Here is a 23,477-nt window from a genome sequence, read left to right as displayed (position 1 = left end):
AGAGTGACACAGTTAATTCAGAGACTAGGGTCCTGAACTTAAGGAAAGGTAACGTCGATTGAATGAGACGTCAATTGGCTAGAATAGACTGCCGAGTGATACTTAAAGGGTTGACGGTGGATAGGCAATGGCAAACATTTAAAGATCACATGGATGAACTTCAGCAATTGTACATCCCTGTCTGGAGTGAAAATAAAATGGGGAAGGTGGCTCAACCGTGGCTAACAAGGGAAATTAAGGATAGTGTTAAATCCAAGGAAGAGGCATATAAATTGGCCAGAAAAAGCAGCAATCCTGAGGACTGGGAGAAATTTAGAATTCAGCAGAGGAGGACAAAGGGTTTAATTAGGAGGGGGGAAATAGAGTCTGAGAGGAAGCTTGCTGGAAACATAAAAACTGACTGCAAAAGCTTCTATAGATATGTGAAGAGAAAAAGATTAGTGAAGACAAACGTAGGTCCCTTGCAGTCAGATTCAGGTGAATTTATAATAGGGAACAAAGAAATGGCAGACCAGTTAAACAAATACTTTGATTCTGTCTTCACGAAGGAAGACAAAAAATAACCTTCCGAAACTACTAGGAGACCGAGGGTCTAGTGAGAAGGAGGAACTGAAGGAAATCCTTATTGGGTGGGAAATTGTGTTAGGGAAATTGATGGATTGAAGGCCGATAAATCCCTGGGGCCTGATCGTGTGCATCCCTGAGTATTTAAGGAAGTGGCCCTAGAAATAGTGGATGCATTGGTGATCATTTTTCAACAGTCTATCGACTCGGGATCAGTTCCTATGGACTAGAGGGTAGCTAATGTAACACCACTTTTTAAAAAAGGAGGGAGAGAGAAAACGGGTAATTATAGACCGGTTAGCCTGACATCAGTAGTGGGGAAAATGTTGGAATCAATTATTAAGGATGAAATAGCAGCGCATTTGGAAAGCAATGACAGGATCGATCGAAGTCAGCATGGATTTATGAAAGGAAAATCATGCTTGACAAATCTTCTGAAATTTTTTGAGGATGTAACTAGTAGAGTGGACAAGGGAGAACCAGTGGATGTGGTGTATTTGGACTTTCAGAAGGCTTTTGACAAGGTCCCACACAAGAGATTGGTGTGCAAAATTAAAGCATATGGTATTGGGGGTAATGTACTGACGTGGATAGAGAACTGGTTGGCAGACAGGAAGTCGGGTTAAATGGGTCCTTTTCAGAATGGCAGGCAGTGACTAGTGGAGTGCCGCAGGGCTCAGTGCTGGGATCCCAGCTATTTACAATATACATTAATGATTTAGATGAAGGAATTGAGTGTAATATCTCCAAGTTTGCAGATGACACTAAGCTGGGTGGCAGTGTGAGCTGTGAGGAGGATGCAAAGAGGCTGCAGGATGACTTGGACAGGTTGGGTGAGTGGGCAAATGCATTGCAGATGCAGTATAATGTGGATTAATGTGAGGTTATCCACTTTGGGGGCAAAAACACGAAGGCAGAATATTATCTGAATGGTGGCAGATTAGGAAAAGGGGAGGTGCAACGAGACTTGGGTGTCATGGTACATCAGTCATTGAAAGTTGGCATGCAGGTACAGCAGGCGGTAAAGAAGGCAAATGGTATGTTGGCCTTCATAGCTAGGGGATTTGAGTATAAGAGCAGGGAGGTCTTACTGTAATTGTACAGGGCCTTGGTGAGGCCTCACCTGGAATATTGTGTTCAGTTTTGGTCTCCTAATCTGAGGAAGGACGTTCTTGCAATTGAGGGAGTGCAGCAAAGGTTCACCAGACTGATTCCCGGGATGGCAGGACTGACATGCCAGATAGGGAATGGAAGACCAGCAGGAAGAGCAGTGCAAAGAAGGTAGTGCAAGGGTCCCCTGTGGTCATCCCCCTGCAAAACAGATACACTACTTTGAGTACTGTTGAGGGAGATGACTCATCAGGGGAGGGCAGCAGCAGCCAAGTTCATGGCACCGTGGCTGGCTCTGTTGCACAGGAGGGCAGGAAAAAGAGTGGGAGAGCGATAGTGATAGGGGATTCAATTGTTAGGGGTATAGATAGGCGTTTCTGCGGCCGCAACCGAGACTCCAGGATAGTATGTTGCGTCCCTGGTGCAAGGATCAAGGATGTCTCGGAGCAGGTGCAGGACATTCTAAAAAGGGAGGGAGAACAGCCAGTTGTCGTGGTGCACATTGGTACCAACGACATAGGTAAAAAAAAAGGGATGAGGTCCTACGAAACGAATTTAAGGAGCTAGGAGCTAAATTAAAACGTAGGACCTCAAAAGTAGTAATCTCGGGATTGCTACCAGTACCACGTGCTAGTCAGAGTAGGAATCGCAGAATAGCGCAGATGAATACGTGGCTTGAGCAGGGAGGGATTCAAATTCCTGGGGCATTGGAACCGGTTCTGGGGGAGGTGGGACCAGTACAAACCGGACGGTCTGCACCTGGGCAGGACTGGAACCAATGTCCTAGGGGGAGTGTTTGCTAGTGCTGTTGGGGAGGAGTTAAACTAATATGGCAGGGGGATGGGAGCCAATGGAGGGAGACAGAGGGCAACAAAAAGGAGATAAAAGCAAAAAACAGAAAGGAGATGAGAAAAAGTGGAGGGCAGAGAAATGCAAGACAAAGAATAAAAAAGGCCACTGTACAACAAAATTCTAAAAGGACAAAGGGTGTTAAAAAAACAAGCCTGAAGGCTTTGTGTCTTAATGCAAGGAGTATCCGTAATAAGGTGGATGAATTAACTGTGCAAATAGATGTTAACAAATATGATGTGATTGGGATTACGGAGTCGTGGCTCCAGGATGATCAGGGTTGGGAACTCAACATCCAGGGGTATTCAACATTTAGGAAGGATAGAATAAAAGGAAAAGGAGGTGGGGTACCATTGCTGGTTAAAGAGGAGATTAATACAATAGTTAGGAATTACATTAGCTTGAATGATGTGGAATCTATATGGGTAGAGCTGCAGAACACCAAAGGGCAAAAAACATTAGTGGGAGTTGTGTACAGACCTTCAAACAGTAGTAGTGATGTTGGGGAGGGCATCAAACAGGAAATTATGGGTGCATGCAATAAAGGTGCAGCAGTTATAATGGGTGACTTTAATACGCACATAGATTGGGCTAACCAAACTGGAAGCAATACGGTGGAAGAGGATTTCCTGGAGTGCATAAGGGATGGTTTTCTAGACCAATATGTCGAGGAACCAACTAGGGAAGAGGCCATCTTAGACTGGGTGTTATGTAATGAGAGAGGATTAATTAACAATCTCGTTGTGCGAGGCCCCTTGGGGAAGAGTGACCATAATATGGTGGAATTCTGCATTAGGATGGAGAATGAAACAGTTAATTCAGAGACCATGGTCCAGAACTTAAAGAAGGGTAACTTTGAAGGTATAAGACGTGAATTGGCTAGGATTGATTGGCGAATGATACTTGAGGGGTTGACTGTGGATGGGCAACGGCAGCCATTTAGAGACCGCATGGATGAACTACAACAATTGTACATTCCTGTCTGTCATAAAAATAAAAAAGCGAAGGTGGCTCAACCGTGGCTATCAAAGGAAATCAGGGATAGTATTAAAGCCAAGGAAGTGGCATACAAATTGGCCAGAAATAGCAGCGAACCCGGAGACTGGGAGAAATTTAGAACTCAGCAGAGGAGGACAAAGGGTTTGATTGGGGCAGGGAAAATGGAGTACGAGAAGAAGCTTGCAGGGAACATTAAGACGGATTGCAAAAGTTTCGATAGATATGTAAAAAGAAAAAGGTTAGTAAAGACAAACATAGGTCCCCTGCAGTCAGAATCAGGGGAAGTCATAACGGGGAACAAAGAAATGGCGGACCAATTGAACAAGTACTTTGGTTCGGTATTCACTAAGGAGGACACTAACAACATTCCGGATATAAGAAGGGTCAGAGGGTCTAGTAAGGAGGAGGAACTGAGGGAAATCCTTATTAGTCGGGAAATTGTGTTGGGGAAATTGATGGGATTGAAGGCCGATAAATCTCCAGGGCCTGATGGACTGCATCCCAGAGTACTTAAGGAGGTGGCCTTGGAAATAGCGGATGCATTGACAGTCATTTTCCAACATTCCATTGACTCTGGATCAGTTCCTATCGAGTGGAGGGTAGCCAATGTAACCCCACTTTTTAAAAAAGAAGTGAGAGAGAAAACAGGGAATTATAGACCGGTCAGCCTGACATCGGTAGTGGGTAAGATGATGGAATCAATTATTAAGGATGTCATAGCAGCGCATTTGGGAAGAGGTGACATGATAGGTCCAAGTCAGCATGGATTTGTGAAAGGGAAATCATGCTTGACAAATCTTCTGGAATTTTTTGAGGATGTTTCCAGTAGAGTGGACAAGGGAGAACCAGTTGATGTGGTATATTTGGACTTTCAGAAGGCTTTTGACAAGGTTCCACACAAGAGATTAATGTGCAAAGTTAAAGCACATGGGATTGGGGGTAGTGTGCTGACATGGATTGAGAAATGGTTGTCAGACAGGAAGCAAAGAGTAGGAGTAAATGGGTACTTTTCAGAATGGCAGGCGGTGACTAATGGGGTACTGCAAGGTTCTGTGCTGGGGCCCCAGCTGTTTACACTGTATATTAATGATTTAGATGAGGGGATTAAATGTAGTATCTCCAAATTTGCGAATGACACTAAGTTAGTTGGCAGTGTGAGCTGCGAGGAGGATGCTATGAGGCTGCAGAGCGACTTGGATAGGTTAGGTGAGTGGGCAAATGCATGGCAGATGAAGTATAATGTAGATAAATGTGAGGTTATCCACTTTGGTGGTAAAAACAGAGAGACAGACTATTATCTGAATGGTGACAGATTAGGAAAAGGGAAGGTGCAACGAGACCTGGGTGTCATGGTACATCAGTCATTGAAGGTTAGCATGCAGGTACAGCAGGCGGTTAAGAAAGCAAATGGCATGTTGGCCTTCATAGCGAGGGAATTTGAGTACAGGGGCAGGGAGGTGTTGCTACAGTTGTACAGGGCCTTGGTGAGGCCACACCTGGAGTATTGTGTACAGTTTTGGTCTCCTGACCTGAGGAAGGACATTCTTGCTATTGAGGGAGTGCAGCGAAGGTTCACCAGACTGATTCCCGGGATGGTGGGACTGACCTATCAAGAAAGACTGAATCAACTGGGCTTGTATTCACTGGAGTTCAGAAGAATGAGAGGGGACCTCATAGAAACGTTTAAAATTCTGATGGGTTTAGACAGGTTAGATGCAGGAAGAATGTTCACAATGTTGGGGAAGTTCAGAACCAGGGGTCACAGTCTAAGGATAAGGGGTAAGCCATTTAGGACCGAGATGAGGAGAAACTTCTTCACCCAGAGAGTGGTGAACCTGTGGAATTCTCTACCACAGAAAGTTGTTGAGGCGAATTCACTAAATATATTCAAAAAGGAGTTAGATGTAGTCCTGACTACTAAGGGGATCAAGGGGTATGGCAAGAAAGCAGGAATGGGGTACTGAAGTTGCATGTCAGCCATGAACTCATTGAATGGCGGTGCAGGCTAGAAGGGCCGAATGGCCTACTCCTGCACCTATTTTCTATATTTCTATGTTTCTATGTATGAGGAGAGACTGGATCGACTGGGCCTGTATTCACTGGAGCTTAGAAGGATGAGAGGGGATCTCATAGAAACATATAAAATTCTGACGGGACTGGACAGGTTAGATGCAGGAAGAATGTTCCCGATGTTGGGGAAGTCCAGAACCTGAGGACACAGTCTAAGGATAAGGGGTAAGCCATTTAGGACTGAGATGAGGAGAAGTTTCTTCACTCAGAGAGCTGTTAATCTGTGGCATTTCTTACCGCAGAGAGTTGTTGATGCCAGTTCAATGGATATATTTAAGAGGGAGTTAGATATGACCTATACAGCTAAAGGGATCAAGGGGTATGAAGAGAAAGCAGGGCAGGGGTACTGAGGTGAATGATCAGCCATGATCTTATTGAATGGTAGTGCAGGCTCGAAGGGCCGAATGGCCTACTCCTGCACTTATTTTCTATGATTCTATGTTTCTATCCAGTGGACTCAGACCCAGGAAAATACCCCCTTGAATGGCTTCCCTCACATGGTGAAGTTTCCCCTTAGACCCTGACAATTGAAGGAGGGGATTTGTGCGATTAGACTCTGGGATTTCTGGCAGGATTCTCCAGAGGAAGATCGACAGAATCCCATTCCCCCCCCCCCCCCCCCCGCCCCACGCCCCCGCTGACAAAAGAAACTGCGTAAGAAACGACTTATAGGGGCTGAAATTGATCCCCAACTGAAAGTAGGCGCACTGACCGTTTCTGCAGATTTATCTCCGCCCGGAGAGTAGAGCGATATTGAGGACTTTAAAACATTTTCGTCTCTGGGCGTTGTTTGGGTCGCTGCGGAGCGGATGTGTCAACGCCGTCACGCTGATACATCACAGCGTTCCTCCCCTTCAGTTAAAGGCACATTATTGGCACCCACTGGGGCACCAGGGGGGGGTTTCGGCTGGGCCAGCAGTCCGGTACCCAAGAGGGGACGCCAGGCTGCCTGTTGGTGGCCCGGCCAAACCCGTGGCCGCCATTGTCGGGCCGATCCCAGAGTCAGCCGACAATTAAAATAAAATGGCAGCCATGGCGGTGCGCTTTACCCTTTTAAGGGCGGTCGCGCTGCCCAGGCACACACAGCTACCTGCCGGGGGAATGCTGTCGGGGGCACCGACCTGCTGCGGCGCTGCTCCCGCGGGCAACTTCCCTCGCAGGGCGGAAAATGGGTCACCATGTGGCGGTGTGGGGCCACCGCGGGGCGGTGTGAGGTCGCGCCAGTCGGTATGGGGCCACCGCGGGGCGTGCCCAGGGCAATTTAGAATGGGTTGGCCCATCGTCTGCCCCCGGTCAGGAAGGCCTATCCACACCATTACCGCGGTAATGAACCTTAAGGAGGAGGGTAATTTCAGCCCCATAGTGTTTTTAACATAGTAAAACGTCCAGAGGCGTCTCAGAAACAAATGGCTATTTGCACCCTTTCTCCAGGGTTTCCGCCAAAGATACATTTTTTTAATGTGGACCACCAATGGCGTTGCCCAAGGAAAGTCAGGACTGAGTGCGTTTCCCTTCAGAATGATGAAGGGAAGCTGGAGGTAGAGTTATGGGGATCTGCCACTTCTGAAGCTCCATCTAGTGGTAGAAATGTGCCTCTGCAAGCTTGACTGCGTGACACAGAATGGTGACATCCAATTAAGGCGAAAGTGGCATACATCGCTCATTTAATGTAATGCGGGAGCATCCTTTGTTGTACCCATGATACGCAGTGTTGTGACACAGTGCTTTGGGCCCTTGCTGTGCATTGTGGTTAAATGTGGCCCATGACCTTCCTCATGCTTTGGAGTACCGAGTGTAATTCTGGTCCCATATTATAAAAAGGATATAGAGGCCTGGAGGGGTGCAGAGAAGATTTACAAGGATAATACCAGAAATGCGGGGGTACACCTATCAGGAAAGGATGAACAGGCTGGGTCTCTTTTCCATAGAAAAGAGAAGGATGAGGGGTGACCTAATAGAGGTCTTTAAAATAATGAAAGGTTTTGATAGAGTAGATACAGGGAGAGTGTTTCCACTTGTGGGGAAGAGCATAATTAGAGGCCATCAATATAAGATAGTCACCAAGAAATCCAATGGGGAATTCAAAAGAAACTTCTTTACCCAGAGAGTGGTGAGAATGTGGAACTTGCTACCACAGGGAATGGTTGAGGTGAATAGTATCGATGCATTTAAGGGGAGGCTGGACAAGCATATAGGGGAGAAGGGAATAGAGGGTTATGCTGATAGATGTAGATGAGGAAAGACAGGAGGAGGCTCGAGTGGAGCATAAACGCCAGCACAGACTGGTTGAGCCGAATGGCCTGTTTCTGTGCCGTATATCCTGTGTAATGCTGTTGGCAATCTCGGCTGTACTCTGGTGGTGAGAATTCAAAGCTAATCTGCAGCAGCAATATTTCAGTGAGCGAGTGGTCAATCTATGGAGAAGGCTCCCCAGGGAGACGGTGGAAGCAGTTCGTATTGATTCCCGTTGCAAATTCGATAGATTTCTTTCAGAAAATAACATTTTGAATTTGAGACATGACGTGTGGTGAGTGTAACATGGTTGGTAGAAACGGGTGACTTTAGACCGTTGGTTCCTAAAGCTCTCCACCGCTGTGGGTCACTGGCAAGGCCGGCATTTGTTGGCCATCCCTAATTGCCCTCGAGAAGGTGGTGGTGAACCGCCTTCTTGAACCGCTGCAGTCCCATGCGGTGAAGGTGCTCCCACAGTGCTGTTAGGGAGGTTGATCAAATGCAACAACCCCACCGACACCTGGGAATCCCTGGCCAGAGTCCGCCCTAAGTGGAGGAAGAGCATCCGGGAGGGTGCTGAGCACCTCGAGTCTTGTCGCCGAGAGCAAGCGGCAAACCAGACTCCCCACCCACTCTTTGCTTCAACCACTGTCTGTCCCACCTGTGACAGAGACTGTAATTCCCGTATTGAACTGTACAGTTCCCTAAGAACTCACTTTTAGAGTGGAAGCAAGCCTTCCTCGATTTCGAGAGACTGCCTTCTGACGATGGCTAGGGAGGGAGTTCCAGGACTTGGACCCAGCGACGATGAAGGAACGGCCGATATATTTCCAAGTCAGGATGGTGTGTGACTTGGAGGGGAATGTGGAGGTGGTGGTGTTCCCATGCAGCTGCTGCCTTAGTCCTTCGAGGTGGCAGAGGTCGCAGGTTTGGGAGGTGCTAGACTACTGGATAGAGATTGATGATTGGCGAACAACTCCATTATGGTTGTATCACGCGACGACCAGGTAGAAGGCGAACTCGATGGGTTTTTTTCATCAAGCGATTCCGATGGTCCTAGCAGGGAAGCCCAAAAAATAGCCAGTGAGTGATATATTGGTGGGGGGGATTGGCTCGAAGAGACTGAACCCAGCAATGTGAGGGAGCTGACTTTAACGCCAGTATCTCCGAGAGATTCACTGATCTTCACTTCAATTGTGTATTCCCATACAGGCTCCATTGCCTGTCAGGTTCAGGTGTCCTGAAGATATCATCAGCACTGACTGTTTAAATAAAACTGTCCAACAAATCAACAGAAATAAGGAAGTGGTGGGTGGGGTAGGAGGAGATCTCAAGGATTTTAATCATAATTCATAATAACTGATTGCTTCTTGATGGCCCAGGTGATGAGATTTGCTCCTTAATCACTTCCTGCCTCCATTCTTGATTAATAACCAACAACACACTGCTCCTGAGCAAAATGGACCAATTCATCATCAAAGTAGCCTTTGAAAATGCTCCGAGCCAGTAACCTAATGGCTCAGAGCTCTGAGCTGCCAGTAAATTAGCAGAATTTATGTCTTTATGCGCTGGGGGATAGATGCTCATGCAGTTATTACTTGCTCACACTGGTTGGTCGTGTGGTTGGGTTCGGATTTTTCCCAGACTGGAATCGCAGCTGCTGACTAGCAAGCGGCCAAGTTTCGGCCGGATGTGGTTTCAAGCTGAGGTGCGATATTTTGGCCCTGGTTGTGACTCGTGTGATTACGACAGGCAGTAACTGCGCCAGGCACACCCGCCTAGAGACCGTGGCATTGCTGCACAGGGGTGAAAGAAAAGGTTACAACAGAGACGACATTTCTAATGTGCTTTGGGACGCATCAAGGCCGAGACAGGCGCTACAGAAGTGCACCTTTCTCGACCACCGGACATCCCAAAGTGCTTCACAGCCAATTAAGTATTTTTGGAGTGTAGTCGCTGTTGTAATGTGGGAAACACGGCAGCCAATTTGCGCACAGCAAGCTCCCACAAACAGCAATGTGACAATGACCAGATAATCTGTTTTTTTTGTTATGTTGATTGAGGGATAAATATTAGCCAGGACACCGGGAATAACTCCCCCTGCTCTTCTTCGAAATAGTGCCATGGGATCTTTTACATCCACCTGAGAGAGCAGACAGGGCCTCGGTTTAACGTCTCATCCGAAAGACGGCACCTCCGACAGTGCAGCACCCCCTCAGCACTACTGAGAGTGTCAGCCTGGATTTATGTGCTTAAGTCCCTGGAGTGGGACTTGAACCCACAGCCTTCTGACTCAAGAGTTGAGAGTGCTGCCCACTGAGCACGGCCGCCTCTGGGGATTCAGTTCAAAGTACAACTAAAATAGTTGTCACGGTCACAGTTGTTCGATTTTCTTTATTTTTTATTTTACCTCATTGCACTTTGTTTCCCTCACTTGCTCTCGTAGAACAGCTGTTAAATACCAGCGCTGGTAAGTAACAAGGCTCACCGTGTCACCATGTGGTTGCAAATCTTGCTGCACACTGCTGCTTCCCACTCCGCCGCTGTGTTTGTCTGTGATGTCCGTCCGTGCTTTATAGTGGTAGCGAATCAGCTGATCCGTCTTTGTACTCTTGGAAGGGATTTTTTTAGAAAATCCAGTGGTGTTTGGAAAACGTCCTTCCCCTTTTACCCCCCCCTCCCCCCCCCCACCCCCGGCTGGTTTTAGCAAACATTTGGATGCAGCGATGCCGCGTCCCGGAAACATTGCGTTTGCGTGCGCATGTGTCAACACGGGGAAAATGATGCATGGCTATCTGGCTGCTCTTATTTCCCAGGCAGTGCCTCTTTCAGCAACGTCCTGTATGTGAGCACAACGGGTACATCCGCGCCAGGGTGTTCCTGGAGGTGGAGCACGCGGTGTCCGCCGGTACGCTCGCGGCCTTCCAGGAGAGGTGGGCGCCGGAGGGACTGGAGTGCATCATCGCCCCCGGCAACCAAATTCTGATTTGATTACGGGTTTTTGTAACAGTTTTAAATTGTTAATTTGTGTGTTCTAGTGCCAAAAGGGAGCGCTTGATTTAAAGTTTCGACCAAAAATAGTTGTGAACACAGCGGAGGGGGAGATTCTTCCTTACCGAGGGCACTCCGGCACACATCGTCTATGTTTATTTTTGTTGAGAATCCAGGAGTGAGGAAAGCACGTGGAGAGAGACCACCTCACTTTTTGTTGTTTTGCTTTTTATCCCCCAGCCACGATCTGATTCAATGGCGCAACAGGCTCGAGGGGCTGAATGGCCTCCTCCTGTGCTTGTTGCTATGTAGGTTTTACCCCTCCCCTTCTCCTCCCCCATCCTAAAACCACCATTCCCAGATATGGCCCATTTCTTCCCCCCCCCTAATTCACTGGTCTGAAGTTGGATTCTCTGCAACCTAAGGACATAAGAAATAGGAGCAGGAGTAGGCCATACAGCCCCCCTGCTCCACCATTTCATATGATCATGGCTGATCCGATCATGGACTCAGGTCCATTTCCCTGCCTGCTCCCCATAACCCCTTAATCCCTTATCAGTTAAGAAACTCGAGGGCCAATGTACAAGAAAAATGCAGCACCGGTCGACCCGGCTGATTACGTTGATCAACGGGACTCGAAAACCTACAGGCACGGGGTTCTGGAACAAGTGCCGATGACTTATAGATTGCAAGGATTGCTCCTCTGCTCTGCTATTGGTCCCATCTCCACAAACCCCTCAGGGGTGGAATCGGGGAGAGCGGTGCAGAGGCACTGCCAGTCGGTACCTCCAATGCACTGTGGCATGGAGCTGATGGAGCGCAGGTAGATATCTGTGTTCCTGCTACGTTCCTAATCCCTGCCAAACCACTGTTGGGAGATGTCAGGCATAGACGGCCATGGGAAAGGAATATTGAGAAGAGAGAGAGAGGGAGAGAGACACTCACAGATACACTCCCTAGGGCTGTTCTTGTGCACCTTGTATTGGTTGCATTCAGAGGAACATTGGGTGGATGGACAACCTGCTTCCAGGGCTTCTTCACTCAGCAGGAAGACTGTCCAGAGGGGAATACTTTCAACAAGTAGCCTCCCCCTCAGAAATCAAGAAGACAAACCCCCGACCCCTGCCCTGAAGTGAAAGCAAGAGTTCTCTTGCCTTCACACTTCCATCGAAAACCAGGAAAGCCATTCAGAGGTGGGCTGGTAGATCCCATCAGGACGTAAACCCATCAAGGTCCAATTGCGTTGCTCTGCTGGACCTTCTCACTGGCTCTAAATCTAGTGGGTCGATCAAGTCTCCAGAATTTTGGGATCACAAGTGATTCCTCAATCTCGGCTGTCCCATCAACAGTACTTCCTGGCCAAGGAATAATACATGACCAGCCAAACCGAGAAAGAAGGCAGTGGAAACCATATAAATTACATACTAAACATCCCCTCGATCATTCAGAGTGCGCTGAGGATTTTCAGCTTCCCCTAGAACGGCCCTGAATTTCATTGGCTTTATTTTCTAGCGGGGAGAGGGAATTGATATTGAGGCACAGGCATTGTCGAAGTGGTCACTAACCTACCTGCCTTCTCTCTGCAACCCTTCGAAGGAAAACTGATGGGAATGAATGAAATCAACGAGAAACTGACCCTCCCGGAGAAATGCCGGAGTGACCAAGCCATTGTCCAGCGGGTGATGTCGACTGCTAACCTCGGGCGGGTGCCCTGTGGACTGGACAATGAGTACAGGTAAATTGGAGGGGCCTGAACCGATCTTACAGTTGCTCAGGTTTTTCTTTGGGAGGTGGGGGGGAGGGGGATTCCAAAAAGGCCAAGGAATATTCTAGATGTAGGCAGATCGAAGATGATGAAGGTTTAAGTCGGGAGATCCTTAAAGAACCACATGGCTTACTGGTTAAACAAAGAAACTGCACCATGGCGTCCCACACACCTCTAAGTCACCAATGGTAAATTCCCCATTCTGGCTGTAACATAAGGGGAGATTCCAGATGCCAAGGCTTCTTCGGCAACACCTCCCAAACCCGCGACCTCCATCACCTCGAAGGACAAGGGCAGCAGGCGCATGGGAACACCACCACCTCCACGTTCCCCTCCAAGGCACACACTATCCTGACTTGGAAATATATCGCCGTTCCTTCATCGTTGCTGGATCAAAATCCTGGAACTCCCTCCCTAACAGCACCTTCACCACACGGACTGCAGCGGTTCAAGAAGGCGGCTCACCACCACCTTCTCAAGGGGCAATTAGGGATGGGCAATAAATGTTGGCCTCGCCAGCAACTCCCACATCCCAAGAACAAATTTTTTTTTAAAAATGCCTGATCTTACACTATAGGGACAGGGAAAAAGTCCTCTGAGCAACTGGTCAGAAGCGAACATCATTGAGAGGATGAACTAGAAAGGGACATCTGTGGAGATGGTGGCAAGAAATGCCCATCTAACCTTTCCACCGGAATAAGGTGGCATAGACATAGGAAATTAACATGGATCAGTTACAACAGAGCGGTGTTGCCTTGCCCTCTATCACAGCAGTGACACAGTGCTAATCTATCTGAGGAATGAGAGACCAATTACAGCAGTAGACTGATGCCCCCTTAGCAATGGCAATTGAACCAATACACTAACTCCTCCAGGAGTGGGAGGCCGGTAACAGTGGACTATTAATTCTTCTCACTGCACGAGTATGGTTAGCCCATCCGTGGGATATAAATTCCTGTATGTCCACAGGACTTCATGACGTGAGCTCCATGTTGGCCAAGAGCTGGTTTCCTGCTGACCTGTACTGAATACAATAACCAGCGATAATGAAGAGTTCAGCTTTCTAGACGGTGCTCGCGTGCGATATATCATTTTGCCGCAGGGAGTGGTTGAGGCCGAGACCACTGCATCCTTTAAGGGAAAAATGTTGAAATAGTTGAGGTGGAGGAGGATACAGAGGAGAATGTAGGGCAATGGGATTAGTTCTGCCTTGCTCCAGCAAGGAGACGGCACGGACACAATGAGCTGAATGGCCTACTGTGCTGTAAACCTCAAAGGCTCCATGTCTACAAGTGTAGCAAGGGGTTGAGCAACGGGTACAAAAGCAGTAGCCAAAGTTATTTAAAAGTGCAAAATTAATCATTATTAGTGATTTTACATTTAAATATCAATGCTGTACTTTCCAATTGAACACTTTGGGGTCAAAATTCGGTTATGGCCGTTTTTGAGGCGTTGTTACCGCCTGAGTGCTGATTTTAGGACCGGGCGTTAGGTGCAGGCTCAAACTGTCAAATTGAGTTTTCACGCCCAAAGATGAGAGAGCAGCGCTAAAGGGTTGCGTTGCACACTCACCCTCGGACGCCAATGGAGCGGGAGCGCAGGAGGCCGACTGAATGTTGCGACGGAAAACTGGAAAAACGGGCAGAAAAAAAAAACTAAAACCTCTCTGACCCACACACACGCACTTCCCCACTGGTACAGTTAGCTAATAAAAGCTGAAATAAATAAAAAGAAAAAAAAACTTACCTTGATCTCTGGGCGATTCCGCCCGAGTACCGCAATGTTGAAACCATTTTTCCCCGGGCAGTACGGACGGACGCCTGGCCGTTGGGCAAACCAAGTATGGCGGGAGTGGCGCCGAGGGAGTGGTTGCATGTGGGATAATGTCACCAGGCGGGGCGGCGGTGGACGGTGCAGCGTTACCTCTTGGGCGCCGCCACCAAGGAGCGTGTCAATTTGCCCGGGAGGGGCAGACGCCGCTCACCGCCGACAGGCGGGCCTTTTGCCGCCCGTCGTCGCTCACGAGGGCCTGACTCATTCAGCGGGATAGTTGGCACGCGACCAAACGGCCGTTTCCATAGGCTGACTCGCTTTTTGCCCTCTTCTTTCCCGGCAGGTTTGCCGCTCGGACGGTGAGCGGCGGCGCTTTGGTCCTCATCGCCTTGGTGACCAAAGATGGCGGCGCTGCCCAGCTGACCGTCAACTGTGAGAAGATGGTGATCGGCACGATGATGGTGAAAGACATAATGCAGGCACTGGCCCCGTGATGGGCGTCATGGGGGCCTCCCTCTGCGCTCTCGCACATCCTCCGCTACCCTTGACCGCTCACGAAACCACTGACCGCAGGAAAACCAGCCCAACAGCAACAGAAACCTTCACTCGCAGTTGGAAGGGAATCTTCTCCAGTTTCCCTGCACGATGGGATCCCTGAGTGGGTGAAGGGAACATGACCGAGCTATTCATACTACTTCTCTATCCTGTCCCCGCTCCATTTAAGAATTTCACTCAATTTTATTTGAAACCTAGACCCCGGAATCAGGATTCCACCCCCTCCCCCCCAGTTCTATTTGAGAAGCTAGCTGAAATGGGGATCAAGGTTATTTCTATAGGATTTTAAACACTTGTCTTTCTTCTTTTGGAATTCCCTCCCGAAACCACTCGACCTCTCTCTTTGACCAAGCTTTTAGTCATCCCTCCTACTTGGTCTCTTAGACTGGTCTGACTGTAGCCCTGAGAAATTTGGTCTCCGGGACTGGACTGGTTATAGCAGTGAAACAGTGAGATACTTGGTATCTTGGACTGGTCTGACTATAGCCCTGAGCTATTTGGTCTCTGGGACTGGTCTAGCTGTAACAGTGAGATGTTTGGTCTCTGGGACAGGTCTGCCTGTAGCAGTGAGATACTTGGTGTCCTGTAGGAGTGTGATTGCCAGCCCTGAGTGATGGTTGCCTGCGTGATCAAACTGAGTCCGCACCATCAGGAAACGAGTTATGGAACCTCAATCTCATTAACTGCACCTTTGCTTCGCAACCCAAAAATACTCTATATGTTTCTGCAAGAATCAAATGTTTTCCATTTTGGTGGCAAAATTTTTTTTTTAAGTTTTTACAGCAACAATTTTGAAAAATGTTGCTGCATTTATTGAGGGAATCTGTTTTTGGAGACGAAAATTTTCAATTTCCTCTCTGCATGAAAATTCGATGGGGTGTATTTCTCCAACAGCTGCAGCCAGTGAAGTGAGCTAGTCATTCTCTTGGGCCTATCCTGGGATAGGAGCTGTCAAGGGCAATTGCCTTGTCTCTAAGTTACCTCCTTGGGTGTCTGATGGGAGGGGGCCATCCCGAACTGCTCAGAGACGGGAAACAACCACTCCCTCGAGGTGAGACCCAATGGAGATAACCCAGCATGAACCCTATTCAGCCCCTCAAGCCTGCTCCACTGTTGAATTAGATCCCGGCTGATTTGAACATCAACTGCATCCACCCGCCTTTGCTCCATATCCCTCGATACGCTTCCCTAACAAAAAACTTAGCAATCTCATTCTTGAACATTTCAATTGTCCCCCAGCATCCACAACTTTTCGGGGGGGCTGAGAGTCCCAGATTTCCACTACCATTTGTGTGAAAAAGATGCTTCCTGATTGCACTCCTGAACAGCCTCGCTCTAATTTTCAGTTTGATCCGAATAAAGAAGGCCTGGAACATCTGCGGGGGAAGGGATGTGCCCATGTGCGGCCTCCACCCCAGACACTTCCGTGTGGTGAGGATGAGGGGGGGGCCACGAGTAGGGAGGTGTCTTTGGCAGGTTGAGGGCTCCACACCTTCATTGTCCAGTAAGTCTGAATGAAGTTGTGGGGGAGAATGGAATTTCTGCACCCACCTACCCCACCGCCCCACGAGAAAGGCCGCTGTAAAAAAAAAAGTATTAATCCATGCCTCATCATCGGGCTCGGGCCCCGATCCCTGCCTGAACCGCCAGGTGAGCCCCATGTTTCTCCTCCCCTCACGTCGCTGAGTAAATCTGCTCAGAGATAACGCGGTGGAAATTGCCCCCCTCTTTAAGGACCATATAATGGGGCGGAAAAGCCTTTCTGACTGGGGGCAAACGGATGGGTCTGATTCATCCAAAATTGCCCCCTGGGCCCGGGGCGGCAGAAACGGGTTTCCGCCCCGCCCGTGTTCCAGCCCCGTCAGGCGCGCGCCGACCCCTTACCGCCCAGCAACGACCCCCTTCCGCCCCGCGCGGGAAAGTGCCCCGCGGGAACAGAGCTGCCTCTGCTCAGTGCGCCCGACAGCTTTTCCCGGTGGGAAGCTGCCAGTGGCTGGGTGGCGCGTCCGTCCTTACAGGGGAAGGCGCACCGCCGCGGCCGCCATTTTATTTTTATTGTCGGCCGACTCGGCATCCCTCAGTGCCGGACCGCTGGCTCAGCCGAAGCCCTCCCTGGTGGCCCAGTGGGTGCCACTAAAGTGGCCGCAGAGCTCGCAGCGGCCTGCCCCTTTAACGGAAGGGGCAGTTGTGTTGTGTCTAGCGCGGCGCCGCACGTCCACATCACGATGACTCCCCTCTGCCGCCCCCCCGTCATTTGTTTTAAAGGAAAGAGAGCAATTTCCCTCTCTATTCCACCTCATCGATTCGGCCGGGGAATCTGCACTTAGTTCAAATTATCCGCCCCAACCGGAGCTGAGGGCAACTTCGGCCCCAACATACTTGCACCAACCCTGTTCCGGGTTCCAGCTGAGGCCTGGAGTGCAGGATTACTCCCCCTCTCTCTCGGTCACCTTGTTGGGGCATGCGATTGTTCTGCCACCCCCTCGCACCCTACATAAGCCCCTCCCAAAAACCCCTGCCCCAGTGTCCGGGACCCAGCATGCTCAGGTTCTGACCGAGTTTGCAACTTTTATAGAATCATAGAACAGTTGCAGCACAGCAGGAGGCCATTCGGCCCGTCGAGCCGGCTCTCTGCAAGAGCACCTCAGCCAGTCCCACTCCCCCCGCCCTTTCCCCGTAGCCCTGCAATTTTTTTTCCTTCAGGTGCTTATCCAACTCCCTTTTGAAAGCCGCGATTGAGTCTTGTCTCCAGCACCCTTTCGGGCAGCGCATTCCAGATCCGAACCGCTCGCTGCGTTAAAAAGGTTTTTTCCTCATGTCGCCTTTGGCTCTTCTGCCAATCGCTTTACATCTGTGTCCTCTGGCTCTCGACCCTTCCGCCAATGGGAACAGTTTCTCGCTATCTCCTCTGTCCAGACCCCTCATGATTTTGAACACCTCCATCAAATCTCCTCTTAACCTTCTCTGCTCCAAGGAGAACAAGTCCAGCTTCTCCAGTCTATCCACGTAACGGAAGTCCCTCATCCCTGGAACCATCTTTTCTGCCCCCTGTCTGATACCTTCATATCTTTCCTAAGGTGCGGCGCCCAGAACTGGACACGGTGCTCCAGTTGAGGCCGAAGCTGTGTTTTATAAAGGTTTCCTGAGATCCTGGTGGGAGTGTGCCAGAACGGCCACCGAATTTCGGCACAAACAAAATAATGCTTTTAGCAGACAGGGCAGGTAAAAGGGGCGGGAAGAATGAGGGGCGGAGTCCAAAGCAGCGTGTGAGGCGTTGTGGAGTTACTTGCAGGGCAGGAGTGGTCCCTTGCCCTCTCAGGTGACCGACGATAGGAAGTAATACGTGGCCCGACGAGCAGGCGGTTGAATTTTCCAAGCCTGCTTGCCGCGTGACTTAGATATGGTGTTAAAAGAGCTCATTGTACCGGGCTGCACTGGCCTCAGCCCCCACTGTGTATCGCGGTGTACCAGTGGCAGGGCTGTCGTTCACAGGGCAAGGTGTGCCAAGAGTTCTGAGGGATGGCAGTGCTGCGCTGTTTTATTTAGGGACTAAGAGAAACCCTTTGCACACAAGAGGATTTGAGTATAAGAGTAAAGACATCTCACTGCAGTTATCATCATCACAGGCAGTCCCTCGAAGGCGAGGAAGACTTGCTTCCACTCCAAAAGTGAGTTCTCAGGTATAGGGCCCTGGTGAGACCGCACCTGGAGTATTGTGTACATTTTGGGTTCATTATCGAAGGAAGAATATACTTGCCATTGAGGGAGTGCAACAAAGGTTCACCAGACTGATTCCTGGGATGGGGGGATTGTCCTATGAGGAGAGATTGAGTAGACTAGGCCTATATTCTCGAGAGTTTAGAAAAATGAGAGGTGATCTCATTACAGGGCTTGACAGAGTAGATGCAGGGAGGATGTTTCCCCCTGGCTGGGGAGTCTAGAACCAGGGGTCACAGTCTCAGAATAAGCGGTTGGCCATTTATGACTGAGATGAGTAGAAATTTCTTCACTCAGAGGGTGAGAATCTTTGGAATTCTATACCCTAGAAGGCTGTGGAGGCTCAGTCTTTGAGTATATTTTAGATAGAGATGGATTCATTTTTGAATATTAAGGGAATCAAGGGTATGGGGACAGTGCAGGAAAGTGGAGTTGAGGCAGAAGATCAGCCATGATCTCACTGAATGGGGGAGCAGGCTCGAATGACCGACTCCTGCTCCTAACTCTTATGTTCTTATGGTGTTGGTCACCAGAGTAACATTCTTCCTATAGCCGTGGCTGATGCTGCAGCGATCCCCTTGCACAGCGCAGACGTTAAGTGATTCTCACATCAGGTGCCAGAGAACCTTGGCAGCAAACGGATCAAGTGAAATGGCGAAGATAATACTACAGTCATGATGTGGTGGAGCTGCGATGAGGTAACGCCGACATTCGGTGGGTAATGAAATCCTGATTCCTCCTTCTGTTGCTAGGGGTGAGAGAGGGGTCCCGTTCCTGGGTGCAATTAGCTGTGTCTCATTAGTAACTCCTTGCTTTGCTGAGTGTCATCTTTCCAGTGGCTATGTTGGTTGTGCAGTATTACCTTGCTGTTTACATGACTGCTTCGGCAGGTTAATTTATTGTACAAAAACTTCAATAAAAACTGATAAGAAACCCAGAAACCCTGCAAGTCTCTGTTATTTATTCATTGATGGAGGTGGTCTGCCTTATCTTCTGCATTATTAACACAGTCGGTCACACAAGGCCCATAAACCATTGATTGTATCAGCACAGCACACTGGTTCAACAATATGATGTCTCTAAGAGTAGGTCATTACATCTTGGACCACACTTCAAAACTACTTAATGGGCTGTAAAACCCTTGGGGACATCCGGAGGTCGTGAAAGGTGCAACATTAATGCAAATTCTATGGGTTGGATGCAGGTCCATGCCCTGGATTTATCACAGAATTCTTGATCTCAGATCGGCCTCAGAGATGAGCTGATTGGGTATGAGGGGCTTCCCGGCAGGGAAAAAAATTCTGTTACGCCTGGAGAACGTGGCTCTGGTTGAGTAGTGATGGGCTGACTTGGCCTTTGTGCTGGAATCACCCTGATTCTACAAGATAAATACTGACACACTGTGCAGTGTTAGTCTCCTCCTCGAGGGAAGGATATACTTGCCATAGAGGGAGTGCAATGAAGAACATAAGAAATAGGAGCAGGAGTCAGCCATTTGACTCCTCGAGTCTGCTCCGCTATTCAATAAGATCATGGCTGATCTGATCTTGGCCTCAACTCCACTTCCCTGCCCGCTCCCCATAACCCGTGATTTCCCTATTGTTCAAAAATCTGTCTATCTCTACCTTAAATAGATTCAACTACCCAGCCTCCACAGCCTTTTAGGGTGGGGAATTCTAAAGATTTCACGACCCTTTGAGAGAAGAAATTCCTCCTCATCTCCGTTTTAAATGGGCGACCCTTTATTCTGAAACTATGTACCCTAGCTCTAGATTCCCCAACAAGGGGAAACACCCTCTCTGCGTCTACCCTGTCCAGCCCCCTCAGAATCGTATACGTTTCAATAAGATGACCTCTCCTTCTTCTAGACTCCAGTGAGTATAGGCCCAATCTGCTCAACCTTTCTTCATAAGACGTTGCTCACGAGACTGATTCCTGGGATGGGGAGATTGTCCTATGAGGAGAGATTGAGTAGACTAGCCCTATATTCCCTAGAGTTTAGAAGAATGAGGTGATCTCATTGAAGCATAAAATTCTTACAGGGCATGACAGGGTAGATGCACGGAGGATGTTTCCTCTGGCTGGGGAGTCTAGAACCAGGGGTCACAGTCTCAGAATAAGGGGTCGGCCATTTAGGACAGAGATGAGGAGAAATTTCTTCACTCAGAGGGTGGTGAATCTTTGGAATTCTGTACCCCAGAGGGCTGTGGCTGCTCAGTCATTGAGTATATTCCGTAGGGAGTTCGATAGATTTTTGGATACGAAGGGAATCAAGGGATATGGGGATAGTGTGGGAAAGTGGAGTTCAGATTGAAGATGAGCCACAATTGTATTGTATGGCGGAGCAGGCTCGAAGGGCCTTATGTACTACTCAGCTCATCTTATTTTCTTATGAGGAAGGCAATTCAGCCCACCTGAACTCTAAAAAAGACGTTTAGATCATTGTCCCCATGAGTTGAGAGCAGGATGGCATTAACTGAAGGCTGATAGCTAGTAACGTGCCCGCTCACAACATTGGGCAACGATGGTAGTAGGGGAAACCCATTGCAGGGAAGAATGTTAATTATTGAATTGGAGAAATAATTTTAAAAATCACCAGTTACGCATGATATTTAGAAACAATCCACTTTAACCCCAACAATGAAGTGTTTCCTTTATTATAGATCATCATCATATCATTCTAAAAGTGAGTTCTCAGGTGACTGTACAGTCCAATACAGGAATTACAGTCTCTGTCACAGGTGGGACAGACAGTGGTTGAAGGAAAGAGTGGGTGGGACTGGTTTGCCGCATGCTCCTTCCGCTGTGTGTGCTTGAATTCTGCATGCTCTCGGCGATGAGACTCGAGGTGCTCAGCGCCCTCCCGGATGCTCTTCCTCCACTTAGGGCGGTCTTGGGCCAGGGACTTCCAGGTGTCGGTGGGGATGTTGCACTTTATCAAGGAGGCTTTGAGTGTGCCCTTGAATCATTTCCTCGCCCACCTGGGGCTTGCTTACTGTGTAGGAGTTCCGAGTAGAGTGCTTGCTTTGGGGGTCTCGTGTCGGGCATACGGACAGTGTGGCCCGCCCAACGGAGCTGGTTGTGTGTGGTCAGTGCTTCGATGCTGCAGATGTTGGCCTGACCGAGAACACTGATGTTGGTGCATCTATTCTCCCAGTGGATTTGCAGGATCTTGCGCACGCAGTGCTGGTGATACTTCTCCAGCGCTTTGAGGTGTCTATATGGTCCACGTCTCTGAGCCATGTAGGAGGGCATTTATCACTACTGCCCTGTAGACCATAAGCTTGGTGCCAGATCTGAGATCCTGGTCTTCAAGCACTCTCTTCCTCAGGCGACCGCTGGCAGACTGGAGGCGATGTTGGACGTCATTGCGATGTCTGCCGTTGCTGATAGTAGGCTCCCGAGTTATTTTCGACCACATATCCGCAACATAACTAAGACCGCCTATTTCCACCTCCGTAACATCGCCCATCTCTGCCCTTACCTCAGCTCATCCGCTGCTGAAGCCCTCATCCATGCCTTTGTTACCTCTAGACTTGACTATTCCAACGCACTCCTGGCTGGCCTCCCACATTCTACCCTACCTAAACTAGAGGTGATCCAAAACTCAACTGCCCGTGTCCTAACTCACACCAAGTTCCACTCATCCTTGTTTTCAAATCCCACCATGGCCTCACGTCTCCCTATCTCTGTAATCTCCAGCCCCACAACCTCCCTGAGAGGTCTGCGCTGCTCTATTTCTGCCCTCTTGAGCATCCCTGATTATAATCACTCAATCATCGGTGACCATGCCTTCTGTTGCCTGGGCCCCAAGTACTGGAACTCCCTGCCTAAACCTCTCCGCCTCTCTACCTCTCCTCCTTCAAGACGCTACCTGTCACCTGCGCTAATTTCTACTTATGTGACTCGGTGTCAAAAAGTTTTCTTTGTCGCATAATGCTCCTGTGAAGCACCTTGGGACGTTTCACTACGTTAAAGGCGCTATATAAATACAAGTTGTTGTTTTTTGATTCTTTTCTCTACTTATATTGTGAGTTCTTCACAGCTGTTTATTCCTCCTGTACCCTCAGCACACTTTGCTTACCTTCTTGGGTGCCCTGTGCTGCTGTGATCTCTGCTTTGAGATACCCCATGGATGTCTTCCCAAGGGCCCATGCTTGAGCAATGTCGGAAGCCCTGCTCTTTGCTCCCGTATTTGACTGCAAGAAGAATGGCACATTTCCTGTCTGGGGTTCGCCCATCACTTGGGACCAGTGTTTGAGTCTGGAGTAGATTTTGCTCTTAATGGGTGTTTAAGCTATTTGGTAAGAAAGACTTGCATTTATATAGCGCCTTTCACGACCACTGGACGTCTCAAAGCGCTTTACAGTCAATGAAGTACTTTGGAGTGCAGCCACTGTTGTAATGTGGGAAACGCCAATTTTCACACAGCAAGCTCCCACAAACAGCAATCTGATAATGACCAGATCATCTGTTTTTTTGATTGAGGGATAAATATTGGGCAGGACACCGGGGATAACTCCCCTGCTCTTCTTCGAAATAGTGCCATGGGATCATTTACGTCCACCTGAGAGAGCATCCGGGGCCTTGGTTTAACATCTCATCCGAAAGACGGCACCTCCGACAGTACAGCGCTCCCTCAGGACTGCACTGGAGTGTCAGCCTAGATTTATGTGCTCTAGTCCCTGGAGTGGGCCTTGAACCCACAACCTTCTAACTCAGAGGTGAGAGTGCTACCCACTGAGCCTTGGCTGACACTGTAAATCAACTGTAAACTATTGTCTTTCAGAAGAAGATGGGGAGTCCCTTGTGGCCCATTCACAGGGACATGCAACCCAGAGAGGGGTAATCA

At 48.9% G+C, this 23,477-nt stretch overlaps 1 protein-coding gene across 3 annotated transcripts in view; it reads left to right on the top strand.

The window, feature by feature from the left end:
* LOC139234143 (AP-3 complex subunit beta-2) overlaps positions 1 to 19,556 on the top strand; it is a 176,448-nt gene extending 156,892 nt beyond the window's left edge. For 2 of the 3 annotated variants that reach the window (XM_070865124.1, XM_070865125.1), the window contains exons 26-27: positions 12,412 to 12,550; positions 14,697 to 19,556. In XM_070865124.1, coding sequence (XP_070721225.1) covers positions 12,412 to 12,550; positions 14,697 to 14,847 — 290 coding nt within the window. In that variant the 3' untranslated portion in view covers positions 14,848 to 19,556. Of the gene's footprint in view, positions 1 to 10,270; positions 10,295 to 12,411; positions 12,551 to 14,696 lie in introns of all 3 variants that reach the window. The other variant, XM_070865123.1, reaches the window with a different exon arrangement.
* Positions 19,557 to 23,477: the final 3,921 nt, after the last annotated feature.

Source organism: Pristiophorus japonicus, chromosome 21 (genome assembly GCF_044704955.1).
Source record: "Pristiophorus japonicus isolate sPriJap1 chromosome 21, sPriJap1.hap1, whole genome shotgun sequence".
In the NCBI taxonomy this organism is placed as follows: Eukaryota; Metazoa; Chordata; class Chondrichthyes; family Pristiophoridae; genus Pristiophorus; species Pristiophorus japonicus.
Note: the sequence above shows the minus strand (reverse complement) of the source record. Positions and strands in the feature narration are given on the sequence as shown.